General features: G+C 46.5%; 1 protein-coding gene and 1 pseudogene across 3 annotated transcripts in view; both read left to right on the top strand.

Moving 5' to 3' along the window:
- The window catches only part of LOC140395177 (phospholipid-transporting ATPase ABCA1-like), a 246,267-nt gene that overhangs the window by 88,610 nt on the left and 142,061 nt on the right, over nt 1-15,596 (top strand). For all 3 annotated transcript variants that reach the window (XM_072482683.1, XM_072482684.1, XM_072482682.1), the window contains exons 9-12: nt 1,864-2,101; nt 3,588-3,721; nt 5,928-6,044; nt 11,175-11,363. In XM_072482683.1, the coding sequence (XP_072338784.1) occupies nt 1,864-2,101; nt 3,588-3,721; nt 5,928-6,044; nt 11,175-11,363 (678 nt within the window). The remainder of the gene's footprint in view (nt 1-1,863; nt 2,102-3,587; nt 3,722-5,927; nt 6,045-11,174; nt 11,364-15,596) is intronic.
- On the top strand, nt 6,100-6,883 carry LOC140395752 (large ribosomal subunit protein eL33-like; annotated as a pseudogene).

Raw genomic sequence — 15,596 nt, 5'->3', positions numbered from 1 at the left:
TGGCTCTGGGTCACTGTCCGTGTGGAGTTTGCACATTCTCCACGTGTTTGTGTGGGTTTCGCCCCCACATCCCAAAGATGTGCAGAGTAGGTGGATTGGCCATGCTAAATTGCCCCTTAATTGGAAAAAATGAATTGGTGCTCTAAATTTTTTTTTTTTTAAATACTATACATCGGAAATTCCTACATTCATCACAATACCACATGTGGAGTAACTAACTGCAACTATCAAAGATGGCTCAGGCTGTCACAGCAGTAAACCCCTGTAGAAAGACCCACAGCCCCTTAGAATATGAGTTAATCCCATGCCTTAAAAATCACCACACTCTCAGATTTCTGTGCCATTGGGTCATTCCAGGGCTTCACTGGGATCTGTGTGGCATCTCCGAGTGAGCCACACTGATGCAGAAGGGAATTCACCAATGCTATGTTAAAATGATTTTGAGGTTCACCACAGACTCTGCTCTATGACTGGATTTCCAAATACATGTGTGGCACTGAAAGCATTTTAGCATTGTGGTTAAGTGAACACTGTGATGGTCAGTAACAGACGGAAGGTGTGTGTGGCACTGTCAGTGAATTTGTGATAGGATAGGTTGTACGTAGGCCGTTCAGAATCACAGAATAGTACAGCGGAGAAGAGGCCCTTCAGCCCATCAGGTTTGCACCGACGCATGAAAACACATGACCTGCCTGTCTAATTCCATTTGCCAGCACTTGTTTCATAGCCTTGAATGTTATGGTGTGCCAAGTACACATCCGGGCACTTTGTGAGGCAACCCTTCTCTACCACCTTCCCAGGCAGTGCATTCCAGACCATCACCATCCTCCGGGTTTAAAACAAAATCCTCAAATCCCCCCCTAAACCTCCTGCCCCTCACCTTGAACTTGTGTCCCCTCGTGACTGACCCTTCAACTAAGGGGAACAGCTGTTCCCTATCCACCCTGTTCATGCCCCTCATAATCCTGTTCATGGAGATTAAATGAATAGCTGATGTTTATGATGGGAATGAGTGTGCTTAATGGGCTGATTTTGGTTTTCTCTTGCTCATGCTACATTGCGACCTTGTTTGTTTTAGAAAGATGATTCGAAACTTGTCCGACTATGGCGGTAAATTAGTAATGGGTAACCCATGGCAAGGGAACAGAGAAATTATGGAAGAAGAGGAGGAGCCATTGAACAACAAGTTTCTGGAACTTGACTTGCATTAACTTTAAACAAAGTAGCGAAAGGTGATGCTTAGAGAAAATTTACTTGGGCAATATGTGATTGAAAAAATAGGAACTGTTTTCTAATTCCAAAAATAGTTTCAGTGCTCAATGGAGTGGAAGCTGCAGATGGCATTCATGAATAAAAGCTTTGTTTCAGTGTATTTTATTAACATAAATTATTCTAAACATCATCAGAAACGACAAAGTACAAATTTGAAGATGCATTGAAACTCTGTAGTGATAGCTGGTTTGCAGCTTCAGGACCCCCCTGCCCACTTTTGGTCACCACGGCGTGCAAGGAGACTATTGAAGTTCTGGTGACATGGGGAAGGACCAAACCCATGACAGACCTGAGTCATTAGGAAGAATTAAATAAATGTTTGCTTTTCACTGTTGAGTGGAGCTGACTGAACAGGGACCTCATTGAGATATCGAAGATAGTAAAAGGTAAATCGCAATAAATATAAGACCGGAACGACCCAAGCTGCCAAAATGCAACTTAAGCCCTCAGTTTGTGTGTTAACCATCTCCACTCATTTTGTTTTCTGGTATCCTGCACTTGAACTTTGGCTCTTCATCTCTTCAATACTAGAACATTTGTTAATTTTTTACCAATTTTATTCATCTGTTTTTTTTATGATTTCATCACAAGATTTCCAACATGACCAGTTTTTCTGAATTCCGGGATGCAGTTCGGTGGTTAACTAGTTCCAACACAACTGGGTCACCCAAGATGATATCTCAAATGATATCAAAAATAGTCTGTGGGCATCCAGATGGAGGTGGCCTGCAGATACCTTTCCTCAACTGGTATGAAGATGATGACTACAAGACCTTATTTGGCAGGAATGTCACGGATGAGAAAATGATACCTTTTGGCAATTTAACATGTGAGTACTGTATTATTACTCTTCCAATAGATCTTGACAGTAAAAAGGTCTAATACTTGAATTTAACAGTATCAGCCCAGTTCCTAATGGGTTTGAGCCTGCAGTGCAAAGCTGCCTGTCATTTAGGAGTAGTCGGAAATCTCATTCCGAAAAGCCATAGGTCGCCTGGTGTGGAAATCTGACACTGGGCACTCATTTTTTTGAGGTTGGAGATGCTGTGCATCATTAGATGCTTCACCTTTTCATATCCGACTTGAGTAGGATTAGAAAGAGAATTGAGAGGCAGCTGAAGACACTGAGACAGGGAGTTGTTGGAGAAGGGTACGGCGATTTAAAGATGGAGGAGAGCATTCTAGAGTGTGGCGCAGACACTTGAAGTCTCTGGGACTGATAGTAGGACATGGGATTCAAAATTTGAAAGTTCAAGGATACAAGAGATAAAGATGGGGATGATAATGGAACACCTTAGGAGACCTTGTGTGTATTTTGGGATGAGTTGAAATTTGGGGAGGGTGGAGGTCAGGGTTGACAAGGGGGTGTTGAATAAAGGTCCAGTCTGATGGTGACAAAGCAGTGAGGAAAAGTTTAAATCGTCAGGATAGAAATGGGCAATGCTTTGGAGGTAGCAGTAGGCTGTCTTGGGAATGAATGGAATGTAACAATTGAATCTCAGTTCTGTCCAATGAAACTGAGATTTTGTACCCATTGGGTTGCGTTTGAGCATGGAGGATCATGGAGGGGGATGAGAGCACACTAAAGTATTAAGCTCCTGAAATGATTTGATTTTGATCTGTCCCTTGTTGAGCTGCGCACATTTCTGGTTCATCTTGATGTTGGATAAATGAAAAGAAGAGCTTTGGAATCAAGGTTGACCATCGAGAGGTAAAATGTGAACAATGCAGTTCAGAAGCATCACATTGGGGAAGAGTCAAAGAGGCTAAGGATGGAAGTTGGGGTTAGACAGGAGGTCGCTTTGTCTGGGAAAGTATAGAGGGAGCTTTTCTTAGTCTCTGTCCCATGTTGCTAGAGATTTTAAACCAAATCTCTGACTACCCCCTCAGGCAGATGTAAAAGGGCCCAAGGGACAATCTTGAAGAAACTCTGGACAGTACTGCCTGGTGACCTAGCCAATATTTTTCCAAATGACCTGGCCATTAGCACATGGAATCTTGAGGTGTGAAAATAGGCTGATATGTGATGACATTTCAATGGTGACGACACTTAAAAAATATTCCACTTGTTGGTACATCCTGAGGTTGTGAAAGGGGCTATATGAATGCACGGTATTTATTTTATTCCATTTTAACGGTGCCAAATTTTTGTTTCAAGCTTCTGAATTTTTGAAGATGAAACTTTTTATTTTGAGTGCTGATGTTAGCACAACTATGAAGTGAGAACGGGTCTCAAAGCACAAGCAAGGCATTGAATGTTAAGAGGGCTGTAAGTGTGTTCTGCTGAACTGAATCTCTCTCCTTGCTTTCCACAGCACCTCACTGTAATGATCTAGTCAAGTCTCTTGAATCTTACTCTATGATTATGTGGAAAAGTATCAAGCCATTTTTTGTGGGGAAGATTCTGTACACTCCGGATACTCCAGACACACTGAGGATAATGAAAGAGGTATTTGACATTAGGGATGAAAATGATTTAACTGAGGTCTCTGTTATTGGCATGCCCAGTCTCCATAAAGCACAACATCCTGGTTAGACCCCACTTGAGCAGTTCTGGGCACCACACCTTAGGAAGGATAGATTGGCCTTGGAGTGAGTGCAATGTAGGTTTACAAAAATGATACCTGAACTACAGGGGTTACGTTATGAGGAGAGATTACACAAATTAGGCCTCTTTTCACTAGAATTTAGGCGGTTAAGGGGTAATCTGATCGAAGTATTCAAGAAGGGTGATGCAATGGCACAGTGGTTAGCACTGCTGTCTCACAATGCCAGAGACCCAGGTGACTGTCTATGTGAAGTTTGCATATTCTCCCCTTTTGCTGTGTGGGTTTCCTCTGGGTGCAGGGTTTCCTTCCACAGTCCAAAGGTGTGCAGGTTAATAATAATAATCTTTATTGTCACAGGTAGGCTTACATTAGCACTGCAATGAAGTTACTGTGAAGAGCCCCTAGTCGTCACACTCTGGCGCCTGTTTGGCGAGAATTCAGAATGTCCAAATTCCCTACCAGCATGTCTTTAGGGACTTGTGGGAGGAAACCGGAGGACCCGGAGGAAACCCACGCAGACACAGGGAGAACGTGCAGACTCTGCGCAGACAATGACCCAAGCCGGGAATTGAATCTTGTCCATGACTTCATTTTTGATTAACAGGGAAAGATGGGGCGTGATTCTCCGAAATGGAGGCAGAGTGTTTGCGCCGTCGTGAACACCGTCGCATTTCACGATGGCGCAAAACGGGCTCGGCACTACCGATTCTGGCCCCCACAGGGGCCCAGCACGGTGCTGGAGAGGTTCACGCCGCTCCAGCCTCCCTTCCCGGCGCCAACTGGGCGGCGCGCCAACCCGTGCATGTGCAGTGGCATCGCGCCAACCCGCGCATGCGCAGTTGGGCCGCGCCAACCCACGAATGTGCGGGGGACTTCCTCAATGCGCCGGCCCCGACGCAACATGGCGTGGGGGTTCAGGGGCTGTCCGCGTATGAAAATAGGGCCGGGGCTGGGGAGGCCGGTCGGCCGATTGGTGGGCCCCGATCGCAGGCCAGACCCCATCGGAGGCTCCCCCCCCCCCCCCCCCCCCCCCCCCACAGGCCGCCCCCCCGATCCTACGCGCAGAGTTCCCGCCGGCTGCGAGTAGGTGTGAACGGCGCCGGCGGGACTCTGCCGTTTCCCATCAAGGCCGGAGAATCGGCGGCCCGTGACCAGCGCCATGCCAAACGCGCCGGTGCAAATGGCACCGATTCTCTGCTTCTCGGAGAATCGCCTGCCGCCGTCAGACTGGCGCGCGGGAAAAATGGCGCGAACGCGATTCTCCCATAGGGTGCGGCATGGGAGAATCCCGCTCGGGGTCAATAAAGATAAACTATTTCCGCTGATTGGAGATTTTAAAACTAGGGGCAGAGTTTAAAAATTAGGGCTAGACCATTGAGGAGAGATGTTAGGAAGCACTTCTTCACTCAAAGGGTGGTAGAGGTTTGGAACTCTCTCCCACAAACAGCAGCTGAAGCTAGGACAGTTGTTCATTTTAAATCTGAGATAGATAGATTTTTGTTTAGCAAAGATATTAAGGGATATGGGCCAAAGGCAGGTATATGGAGTTAGGCCACCGATCAGCCATGATCTCATTGAATGGCGGGTTAGGCTCGAGGGGCTGAATGGCCTACTCCTGTCCCTATGTTCCTAAAATCAGAACAAGGTAGGAATGCTTATGAGCAATTGGTTTATGTTGACCATGATGGCTTCAGTTAATTTGAAGATTCTTCGCTTGCCCAGACTGTCCTTGTATCCAAAGTAGCTGATAAGAATTTTTGACGGTATGCTAATTTTCTAACTTTGTGACGTGCTGAAATGGGACCAACTAAACCAAACTAAGCAGCTTTCTCAACATACAAAAAAATACACCTATACAGAGCAGCTTTTATGAACAAAAAGAAATGTTTTGACCATCCTTGTTATGGTTTACACTGCTCCATGAACTTGTGCTAAATAATCTAAAATCTGAGCAACTGGTTATCAGATGATTTCACTTTTGTTACTGGATATGAATAAATCTGGTCCACAATTTACAAATGCAGGATGACGAGGCCATGCCAATAGGAACTGAGCCTGACTTCAACGTGTTGAAGTTGCTAATAGTTTTTGCTTCTCACTTATCAGGTCAATAGAACATTTGAGGATCTCAGTTTGTTGCAGGAGGTACAAGGAGCATGGAAAGAAGCTGGACCCCAGATCAAGAAATTTATGGAAAGTAGCCAGGAAATCTATCTCTTGCAGGTTTGTGCTTACCCTCGCTTTAACACATTTTATTGGTTTGCTTCAGTTGGCAGTCATGCTTCTGTATCAGATCAGTGTGGGTTGAAGCATCAATACAGGACTTGAACACGCAATACTGAAGTGTGGGGCTGAGGGACTGCTTTGTTAATTCCAATAATTGTATATGGTGTCGGAATAGGTCTGAAGCTTGTCTTTTACCTTAAAGCTCGTTATTCTCAGAACAGCTCAGCATAGTGACGGTCTCCATCTTCTTCCCCACCCCCAACTGTTCCATTTGTGTCCATTGATACTCTTTTTGGACGTTGATCGTCACCTGGCTTTAACAATAAAATTGGCTAAACAATGTGATTGCCCAAAGATGCAATTGCTGATATGTTTGAAAGATTTAAAAACCTAGGTCCCCATTTGCTGGCTCAACTGAACATCAAAGGTTCTATGGCACTATTTGAAGGGAGAGAAAGTATCCCCCCCGCACCCCGAAGTCAAATGTAATGGGTGTTAATTGTGAACAGTTAAAGATTATGGTGCAAAGCTGTGTTTCCTGGTGATAAACAAGACCTTCGAAACCATAGAGAGCACCTTGCTTGCCTGAAGATTGAGGGTGTTCATTGCTGTGATGAAACAGCATTTTACCTGGGCAAGAGATTGTTTACATCTACAAAGCAAAGAACAACACCGTCACTCCTGGCGGTAAACCAAACAAGACTAGTGTTGCTTGGGGTAAAATGACCCGTGCTCATGGAAACAGTGGCATGGTGCATGCCAAGTTCAGCAGTAACCTGCCCGCTAAGGCTATTGGGCACAGGTTTTGTGTGATGCTGTACCTGTCAAGGATTTAAAGCGCAGCTGTACATCCATTTACAATAAATAATAAAATTATCAAAAAACAATAATTGCTACATTTTTCTGTATAATAGTCACCTTAGGGGCTGTTTAGCACAGGGCTAAATCGCTGGCTTTGAAAGCAGACCAAGGCAGGCCAGCAGCACGGTTCAATTCCCGTAACAGCCTCCCCGAACAGGCGCCGGAATGTGGCGACTAGGGGCTTTTCACAGTAACTTCATTGAAGCCTACTTGTGACAATAAGCAATTTTCATTTCATTTCATTTTCATTTCACCTTTGAGATAAATGATAGGATCAGGTACTATATAAAAGCAACAAGTTAATAATTATAAGAAGGATGTATTGCCTTCATAGAGGTATGGGCCAACAAAGCTAAGATCTACAGTAGACAAACACTTCCCAAACTTTATTGGGGTTCTTTGTAAAAGGGCAGAGTTAACTATGGGCGCGATCCAATGGCCACGCTTCCTCTGAAAAGCATCTCGCCACAGTGCAGTGTGGCCGATTTAAAAACCAGGAGACCCCGCTTCCGGGATCTACCTGGCTCGCAACGCCTCGCGAGACCAACACTATCTCATCAGACGTTGCGATAATGGGTGGGATCACAGGCGCGATTCTCCCCCAATATTTATTTTTGTTTAAATTTAGAGTACTCAATTATTTTTTTTCCCAATTAAGGGGCAATTTAGTGTGGCCAATCCACCTACCGTGCACATCTCTGGGTTGTGGGGGTGAGACCCACGCAAACACGGGGAGAATGTGCAAACTCCACACGGACAGTGACCCGGGGCTGGGATTGAACCTGGGTCCTTGGTGTCATGAGACAGCAGGGCTACCACCGTGCTGCCTCCAAAAAATGTCTAAGTTAATTTGTGGAGGGTTTTATCAGGGAGTTTCCTGCTGGCTCTGCCGGCAAGATCCCATCGCTATTCAATGACACTTAAGTCACTTTTTGGGGCGTGGGGAGTTTCTCACCAGTCTAGCCCACACTTAGAATTATTTTTAGCACTGGGGAGCTGAACTCTGAGATCTGGCCGCCATTTTGAAAGGGTGCCATGATCTCTACGAGAGCTTGTGGGTCCCCCCCCCACCCATGGGTAATGTCACCCCACACATATGGACACCACCCCACACCCCCATGTGAGGACACCCTGCTATGAGGTCCCTTGTGGTTTCCCCCCTCTCTTCAGGCCCCCAAAGCCTCCTTACAGCACCTCCACCCATCGCCTCGACAACCTCCCGGAGGCCCCCACTTATCTGCCCTGCACTTTCCCACCCTTAAAAACGACCTCCACCCTCATTTTATGGGCATTGCCCCACCTGGCCCTTGGCAGTGCCACCCTGGCACTTGAGCACCCTTGCAATGCCACCCTGGCACCCAGGCAGTGCTCCTGCTGGCTTGGCAGTGCCATCCGGGCACCTTGGCAGTGCTAGGGTGGCAGTGCCAAGCTGCCAGCTGGGCAATGCCAAGGTGCTCACGTTCCAGGGAGAGGGCCAGGGAGCCACCCTGCACTTACCCTGACAATCCAGGGGTCTCCGATGGCCCGAGAGACTCCTCGGGTACCGTTCCACCTGATCTACATTTGTGTGGACCAGCACTGATCGGCGTCTGGCTGCAGCCTCCCTGGGGAGGCTGGCGAATCGAGGGAGGCCGTTGGATCCCACGTGAGTGAGTCGTAAGTAGGTTTACGACCTACTTCCGCGAGCGTAATTCTGTCCCACCCATTTGGGGCAGATCTCGCTGGACTTTAGAGAATCCTGTGAGGCGCCGAGCCTGTCAGGAGGGTCGCTGGAAGCCTCTCCCGGTATTCAGCGGCCACGTTGCGCTCTCCCTTGAGCGCAATGCGGCTGGAGATTCGTGCCCTACGTTTAGGCAAATCTGCATCTTCGAGCGAGACCATTACTCTCACTCTGATGTGCAGATTCCCAAAGTACCCCAGGCTTTGGGATTCATCCCCCTCGAGTTGGAGACATCTGGTGAGTGCCGTTCAGCACTGGTCCCACAAATGGGGACCAGATTGAATAGCACTTGCGGGAGTCTCCCAGCTGCATGCTCTTTGGGCAGGGTGGTGCTCTGGCCCTGTTGGTGCCAGCCTAGGTGCCCTGGTGTCACTGCCAGCTGGCACGGGCACTTCCAGGGTGCCAGGTGGGCACTAGCAAGGTGCAGAGCTGAAATGTTTTGCAGGTGATCAGGCTGGGGGTGTTGGGGCGGGTGCAGGGTTTGGGTTGCATGGATCCTCCCATAGTGCGTTCGGGCTGTGGGGAGATCGGGGATTGCTTAAAAATGCTGTCTCAATCTCTCGCTACACTGAGGAGCTCCAACGAGTGGAGCTCCTCAGTGTTCAAAACAGGGCTATGTGCGGCCTCAGCCACGTGTTCCTCATTGAGGCCCCTTATTCAACGCAAGTCGCATTGAATAGCCATGTGTTTCTCGGCACTGTGGTTTCGCTATGGGACTTTGTTACCATTTAGTGGAATCGAGCCCAATAGCTCAGGATCTCCATTGATTAAAGACGCAATATCCTGAGGGTCAGGCTCCTGACAACTCTTCCTCATGCCTGAGAGTTCTGTAGCAAAATGTCAGTGTCTCAGGAAATCTGCTGAAATGTGCAGTAACTGGAAACTGTCAAGAATCTCTGGGGGAAATGATAGTAATGTAATTGGACTAATAATCTAAAGGTCCAGGCTAACCCTTTGAGGACATAGCCTGGAATTCTCTGGTCATTGCGGTTCACTTTTCCTGCTGGCAATGCCAACCTGTCAATGGGTTTTGCGGCGGCATGGGTTGCTTACGATGGGAAAACCCATTGACAAGCGGCAGGAAGATACAATCCCGCTGCCAGTGAACAGCGTGTGGCTGAGAAACATGTGGCTGGGGGAACGGCGAATCTCGCCCTTAGATTCAAATCCCATAATGGGAGCTGGTAGAATATAAAGTTAGTCTCAGTAATGGTAACCATGAAACTGTCATCAAATGTTGTAAAAATCCATCTGGTTCACTGATACCCTTTGGGGAAGGAAATCTGCTGATCTTACCTGGTCTGGCCTACATGTGCCTCCAGGCCCACAGACATGTGGGGCATGGCTGCTAACTGCACTCTGAAATGGCCTCAATCTAAGGGCAATTAGGGATGGACAACTTGGACAATGCTGGTCTTGCCAGTGATGCCCATTGAAGAATAAATATAAATTAGTCCCCAGAAACACAGTTTTTGCCAAGAAATTATCAGCCCTAGACTGGCTGTTACTATAGAAAAGGAACTACTCGTACTGGACAACAATGTGGCCTTTTAGCTAGTCGACGTCCATGACCTTGCAGTTTCAAGCGGCTTGGAAAATGTAATACCTGAGAAAGAACTAACAGAAATTAAAGAGTGTTATCTGGATTAACCCTTAGTGGATTCACAGCTAGTGTTGCACTGAAGTAATGCTTAATATTATTATAGTTAATTTATTCTTAATGAGTTCTCAATTAAACCTCTATCATCTCCCCTTACTCACATGGTTATAGCTGATTAGAAAAGTTAATTTCTATCAGACCCCAAAGGCACCTTGTGAATTTGGCATCATGTAAGATAGTTTTCTCCCTCTTGCTGTAGTTGCGATCTTCTAGTGGATAAATCTATTTGTTTAATAACTCTAGATTAGCTTTTTTGGCGAATGTTAAGAGACAGTCAGCTATGCTAGCCTTGAAACCCACTTCGGAGCTTCCACCCCTTACCACCAGAGTCAGCAAATCTGTGGAATAATGAGCTAACGGCAGTTGATGTAAATTGAGGATAATGGTCATGGGAGGGGTCTGATTTTAATTGCCTACATCTAAGGGATAAAAGTGAAACAACTATACCAAATTAGGAACATCAGGCTGATTACTCTAATGCTGGATTCAGCTACTTTAACAGGGGGCTGCATTTCACATGGGGGGACGGGGAGGGGGGTGATGGGGTGATGACGCCACCCCTAATGTAAATGTCAGTGGCAATCATGCCTCCACTTTGTTTGCTCACCCAGCAGCCATTTAATGGCCAACGGGTTCAGGAGGGCCTCTGAACCCCTTCCAAGAGAAAGTCTGATCTCCGAGAGCTGCCCCCACTACCCAGCACTCGGGCCTGTAAGGTTCTCCTCCAACCTTCGCATGATGTTGACCCTAAATCTATTCGAGGAATTGTTACTTGGTACCTTAAGCTCTCATTTCTGACACGGGAGAAAGAAGGGAGACCGTGCCTAATTCAATGATGTGCTGTTCAATGTACCTGCCAGAAAACGTGCTATTTTGTTTCTGCCAGGAAATGCTGAAGAACCCTGCTGTCGCCAGCCTTCTTAACCTACAACTTAATTCTACCTCCTGGAATGCAGCAAGCATTGCGAACTTCCTGTCGAACCAAAGTCAGGGGAGTGAGAATTCCATTTACACCTGGAAACAAGCTTACAGCGAAGTCAATCAGATGGTCAACTCTTTCTCCCGTGTCGTCGAGGTATGTTTCTGATTAAAGCCTTCAGCAGTTAAAGCTTTCCAGTTCAGGAAGAGGTCCCCAACTTGGTCAAAGCTCAAAATGAAAGGCATTCTTTTTAATCCACACATTCTGGAAGCCATGGTACTTCGATAATTGAAAAAGATTAGAGGTTTAAAGAAAATTTGGACTAAAATTAATTTTCTATCTGCCTGCCCCCTCTTCCCGACCCTGCCGATTTGAGTCAAATGTGGGAACACTTTATACCCTTATGATCAATAGTGTAAAGGAATTTCCATGTTGTATGTACTTAAAAAAAATATTTCTCAGTAAGATGGATTCAGAAAAATGTATTGCTTAGATGAGCTAGCTAGTATTGAAAGGATTGACATCCTTGAAGCATTTTCATATCAAGCATTGTTCCTACAAATTCAATTCAAATTAAATTCCAGAGTGGTGTGGCTGGAGCCTACCTCTGATGTTGAGCAGTAAGAATGTCAGCCAACTGTTTCAACATTACAAGACCTTTGACTCTGTTGAGTGTCACTCGGAAATATGAAGCAGGGCACAGGGGTTGGGAGCTGGACCTGCACGTAGCCCTCGCAAATTGAATGTTAAGCTTATTGGGGAAATTATTCTCGGGATATGGAAAGTTATTCATTCCTGTAAGTTGTGGGACATTCTAAAGAAACTTAACATCCTGTGCGTGAAATGCCAGATCTGACCCCAAAGGTGGGGTGATTGAAGAAATGGTCATAAAGTGGCGCCAAGCTTATCACGTTCAAATTGAAGTTAAATCTTTATGCTTTATAATCCTCAATAAATTCAAATGTTGCCATGAAGTCAATTAAATTGTATATTACTTTGATTTCATTTTCGTCCTGTGCCTGTGACAGCATCTTCTTGATGTGAAGCAGCCGGGAGTGAAATATATCCTACTGTAAAATTGCTAGTAAACTTTCAGAGGAAGCTGGCGGTAAATGAACATAGCTTTATTTTTTAAAAATAAATTTAGAGTACCCAATTCATTTTTTCCAATTAAGGGGCAATTTAGCATGGCCAAACCACCTACCTTGCACATTTTTGGGTTGTGGGGGTGAAACCCATGCAGACAAGGGGAGAATGTGCAAACTCCACACGGACAGTGACCCAGGGCCGGGATCGAACCTGGGACCTCGGTGCCGTGAGGCAGCAGTGCCAGCCCTGCCCCACCATGCTGTCAACATAGCTTTATTTAACTGTTCACAAAGGTCTGCTCAAGGCAGCATATCACTCCCAGTCCAGTCCTTGCTACCACACTAGGCCCTGCTTTGGGCCAGCTTTTACCTTAGTTCAGAATGAGCCCCAGGCGGGTGGTCTCCACCCCCTATCTGGGAAGCTAGTGCTCCACAAGGCCCACGAGGAGGTCAATAATGGTTTTCCCTTGGTCCTCATGGGGGTTATGGCATGTTCCTTGCAGGTTACAGGTATCTTCTGTCATAGGACAATACTCCATCGGGTGAATTTTATTGGGGGTGGGGGGGCGACGTTGAGATATTCTTCACCCACCTGGTAGAAAAGTCGATCTTGTGACTGCAGACTTTAGCAAGGGCTTCCCTGAAGTGGTAATGCACTAAGTGTGGTGGAGGTGGTGGGGGGACAGCCTTAACAAAGTGAGCTTGGGACCTTGCCCCTCAGGGACATCAAATCACAGTTTTTGAGCTGCCAGCCAATCTGATTGATGGACTGGCAGCTGGGTAGTCCCAGTAGCGCAGGACTGGAAAAGTGGCCACTGATGGGATTGTGTGGGAGCGCTGGGAAGCAGATCCAAGCCTGTTGGACTGAAGAGTATGGGGGATCGTTGGCTGGGGTGGGATCTGATGTGTTATGTACTCTGGGATAACACAGGCTGCAACTCGATGCAGCTTTCACCAAAAGATACTCCAATTACTTCAATGAGATTTATTGAACCATTAGCACAGTTCTCTATCAGTTCGACTCTCTTGCTAATCTTGCTATAGTAACTCAGTCTAACTAACCAGTCTGCTCTACGCCACGTGGTGGGTGTGATGCTTCTGATCTGCCCCTGTCCTACTCTCTAAGTGTTGCCTGTGGAAAGAGACCGAGCATGTGTGCCCTATCCTTATATATGGGTTGTGTAATGCGTCCTTGTGGTAGTGTCACCTCTGGGTGTCGTGACTGCCCATTGGTTGTGTCCTATTCTATGTGTTCATTAGCTGTATGTCTGCATGTCATGACGTCTCTGGTGCTCCCTCGAGTGTTTACATAGTCATAGTGTATTTACATTAACCCTTTGTGTATTTACAGTGATGAATATCACCACAGGATCAGCGACCCGAGCAAGGTGTGGGAGAAGGAAGGGATGGGATTGGATGTGATGGGTTGGATTCTAAAGGCCGAAGATTACCAATTTTGGGCTGGCTGCTTCTGATGGGCAGTGTGGACAGCCCGAAGTGGGAACGTCCCTTTCCTTCCCACCTTTTAACCTGACTTGGTTAAGTAATGGGCTAGCCACCTTTGTTCTGCCTTCCACCACCCCACGCCATTATGGTGGCAGAAGCAGGAGGAGGCCCTTAACTGGCCCTCAATAAGCTAATGTAAAGGCCTCAACAGGCCTAAGGGCAGTCAAGCTGGCTGATGCCTTGCAGCAAATCACAGTATGAGGGACAACTCAGGTGGGGGGCAAGACACAGTTCCCACTCACTTTTATTTATGTGCTCCCCTGCTTTCACATAGACCTGGGTGCGTAAAATCTGTCCTCTTCTTACCTCCCCATCCCAATCATTATTTAAACTGATTCAAAACACAATAGGGGTGAAATTAGTCTGTATCCAGCAGAGTGAAAGAGGCTGCAAGCAAATGTTGGGCTATTTATTTTTTTACTTAACGAGTTTTCAATTTCCATTGACTCTGAACTTAAATATTGCGGCAATATTTCTGAAGCAAGTTAAAAACAACAGAAACTAGGGGCGGAATTTACCGGCTGTTTGTGCCGGTGAGATATCCAGTCCCATCGATGGCGCGCGGGTTTCCCAGTGATGAGGGGTGCAGTCAATGGAAAATCCGGTTGACAACAGCAGGACCAGATAAACCCCACTGGCGGGCCGCCTCCAGGGCGGGTTGGTGGTAAATTCCGCCCTTCGAAATGAGTCCCTGAAAAGAACTTGCACACCATCCTGTGTACTTCAGTGGAAAGGAGACCTGGGGTAATGAAGAATTGACTGTTGATTCGCTACAAATCAGTTTGTGAACCAATTTCACCCCAAATGGTTAACTCCTCACGTATTTAAATAACAACATAGATTTGGCCTTCATTCAGATGTGACAATGCATGTACTTTATTTACTGGGTGAAACATGTGGAAACTCATTTGACACAAACTCTCTGTTTGGATTCCAAGCTTTGGGCTGAACTGAGTGAATGTACAATTTCAAGATGCTTGGTTACCAGCTGTACGCTCTGGGCATTTGCCCGCTAATGTGACTGATGACTCTTGAAAACTAGAGAGCTACCAAAGTGCCTAGTATTTTTGAGTTTGTTGGTTCTGCATGTTTGAAGAAAGGTTACTGGTACATGGTTATGGTGTATGAGAATCATATGAGACACCTACTGATGAGTAATTGCTGATTCAAACACCAAGATGGTGTTTTCTGTCGATCTTTTATTCATGATCTGCTAGTTATGGACTGCTCCGATTAAACTTATAGTCCCAAGGAATACTCTTTGTTGTAGTTCAATCAGAAAAATAATTATTTACAATGTTAAACCAGCCTCTGCTCCAATTTTCTCCCCTCCTCGTGCCTCTTTTGAAGTCCTGCGTTGATTAGAGGTTGTGGAGGCGGGTTTCAAGTTTAGCCCCAGGTATCAGCAGAGCCCAACAGGCAAATCCCAGCCAGGAGGGTGTGAAGGGGGTGGGGGCCAGGTTTGAGAGGCCAGGGTGCGTAAGGATTAAAGGGAAGAGATGTATGAGCTTAGGATGGGGGTGTCTCCGATCGGCACATGGTCCCCAAAGGAGACTTGCATCCTTTGCCGACAACACGTGCAATAAACGTTTTGCTACCCATCTGGCCTGGGCCATCTTCATAGATTATCATAGAATGTACAGTGCAGAAGGAGGCCATTCGGCCCATCGAGTCTGCACCGGCTCCTGGAAAGAGCACCCTACCCAAGGTCAACACCTCCACCCTATCCCCACAACCCAGCAACCCCACCCAACACTTCTTTCCAGCCCCTAGGTAAAATAGTGGTGGAGGTGAA

Source organism: Scyliorhinus torazame, chromosome 18 (genome assembly GCF_047496885.1).
Source record: "Scyliorhinus torazame isolate Kashiwa2021f chromosome 18, sScyTor2.1, whole genome shotgun sequence".
In the NCBI taxonomy this organism is placed as follows: domain Eukaryota; kingdom Metazoa; phylum Chordata; class Chondrichthyes; order Carcharhiniformes; family Scyliorhinidae; genus Scyliorhinus; species Scyliorhinus torazame.
This window is presented reverse-complemented; position numbering and strand designations above follow the sequence as displayed.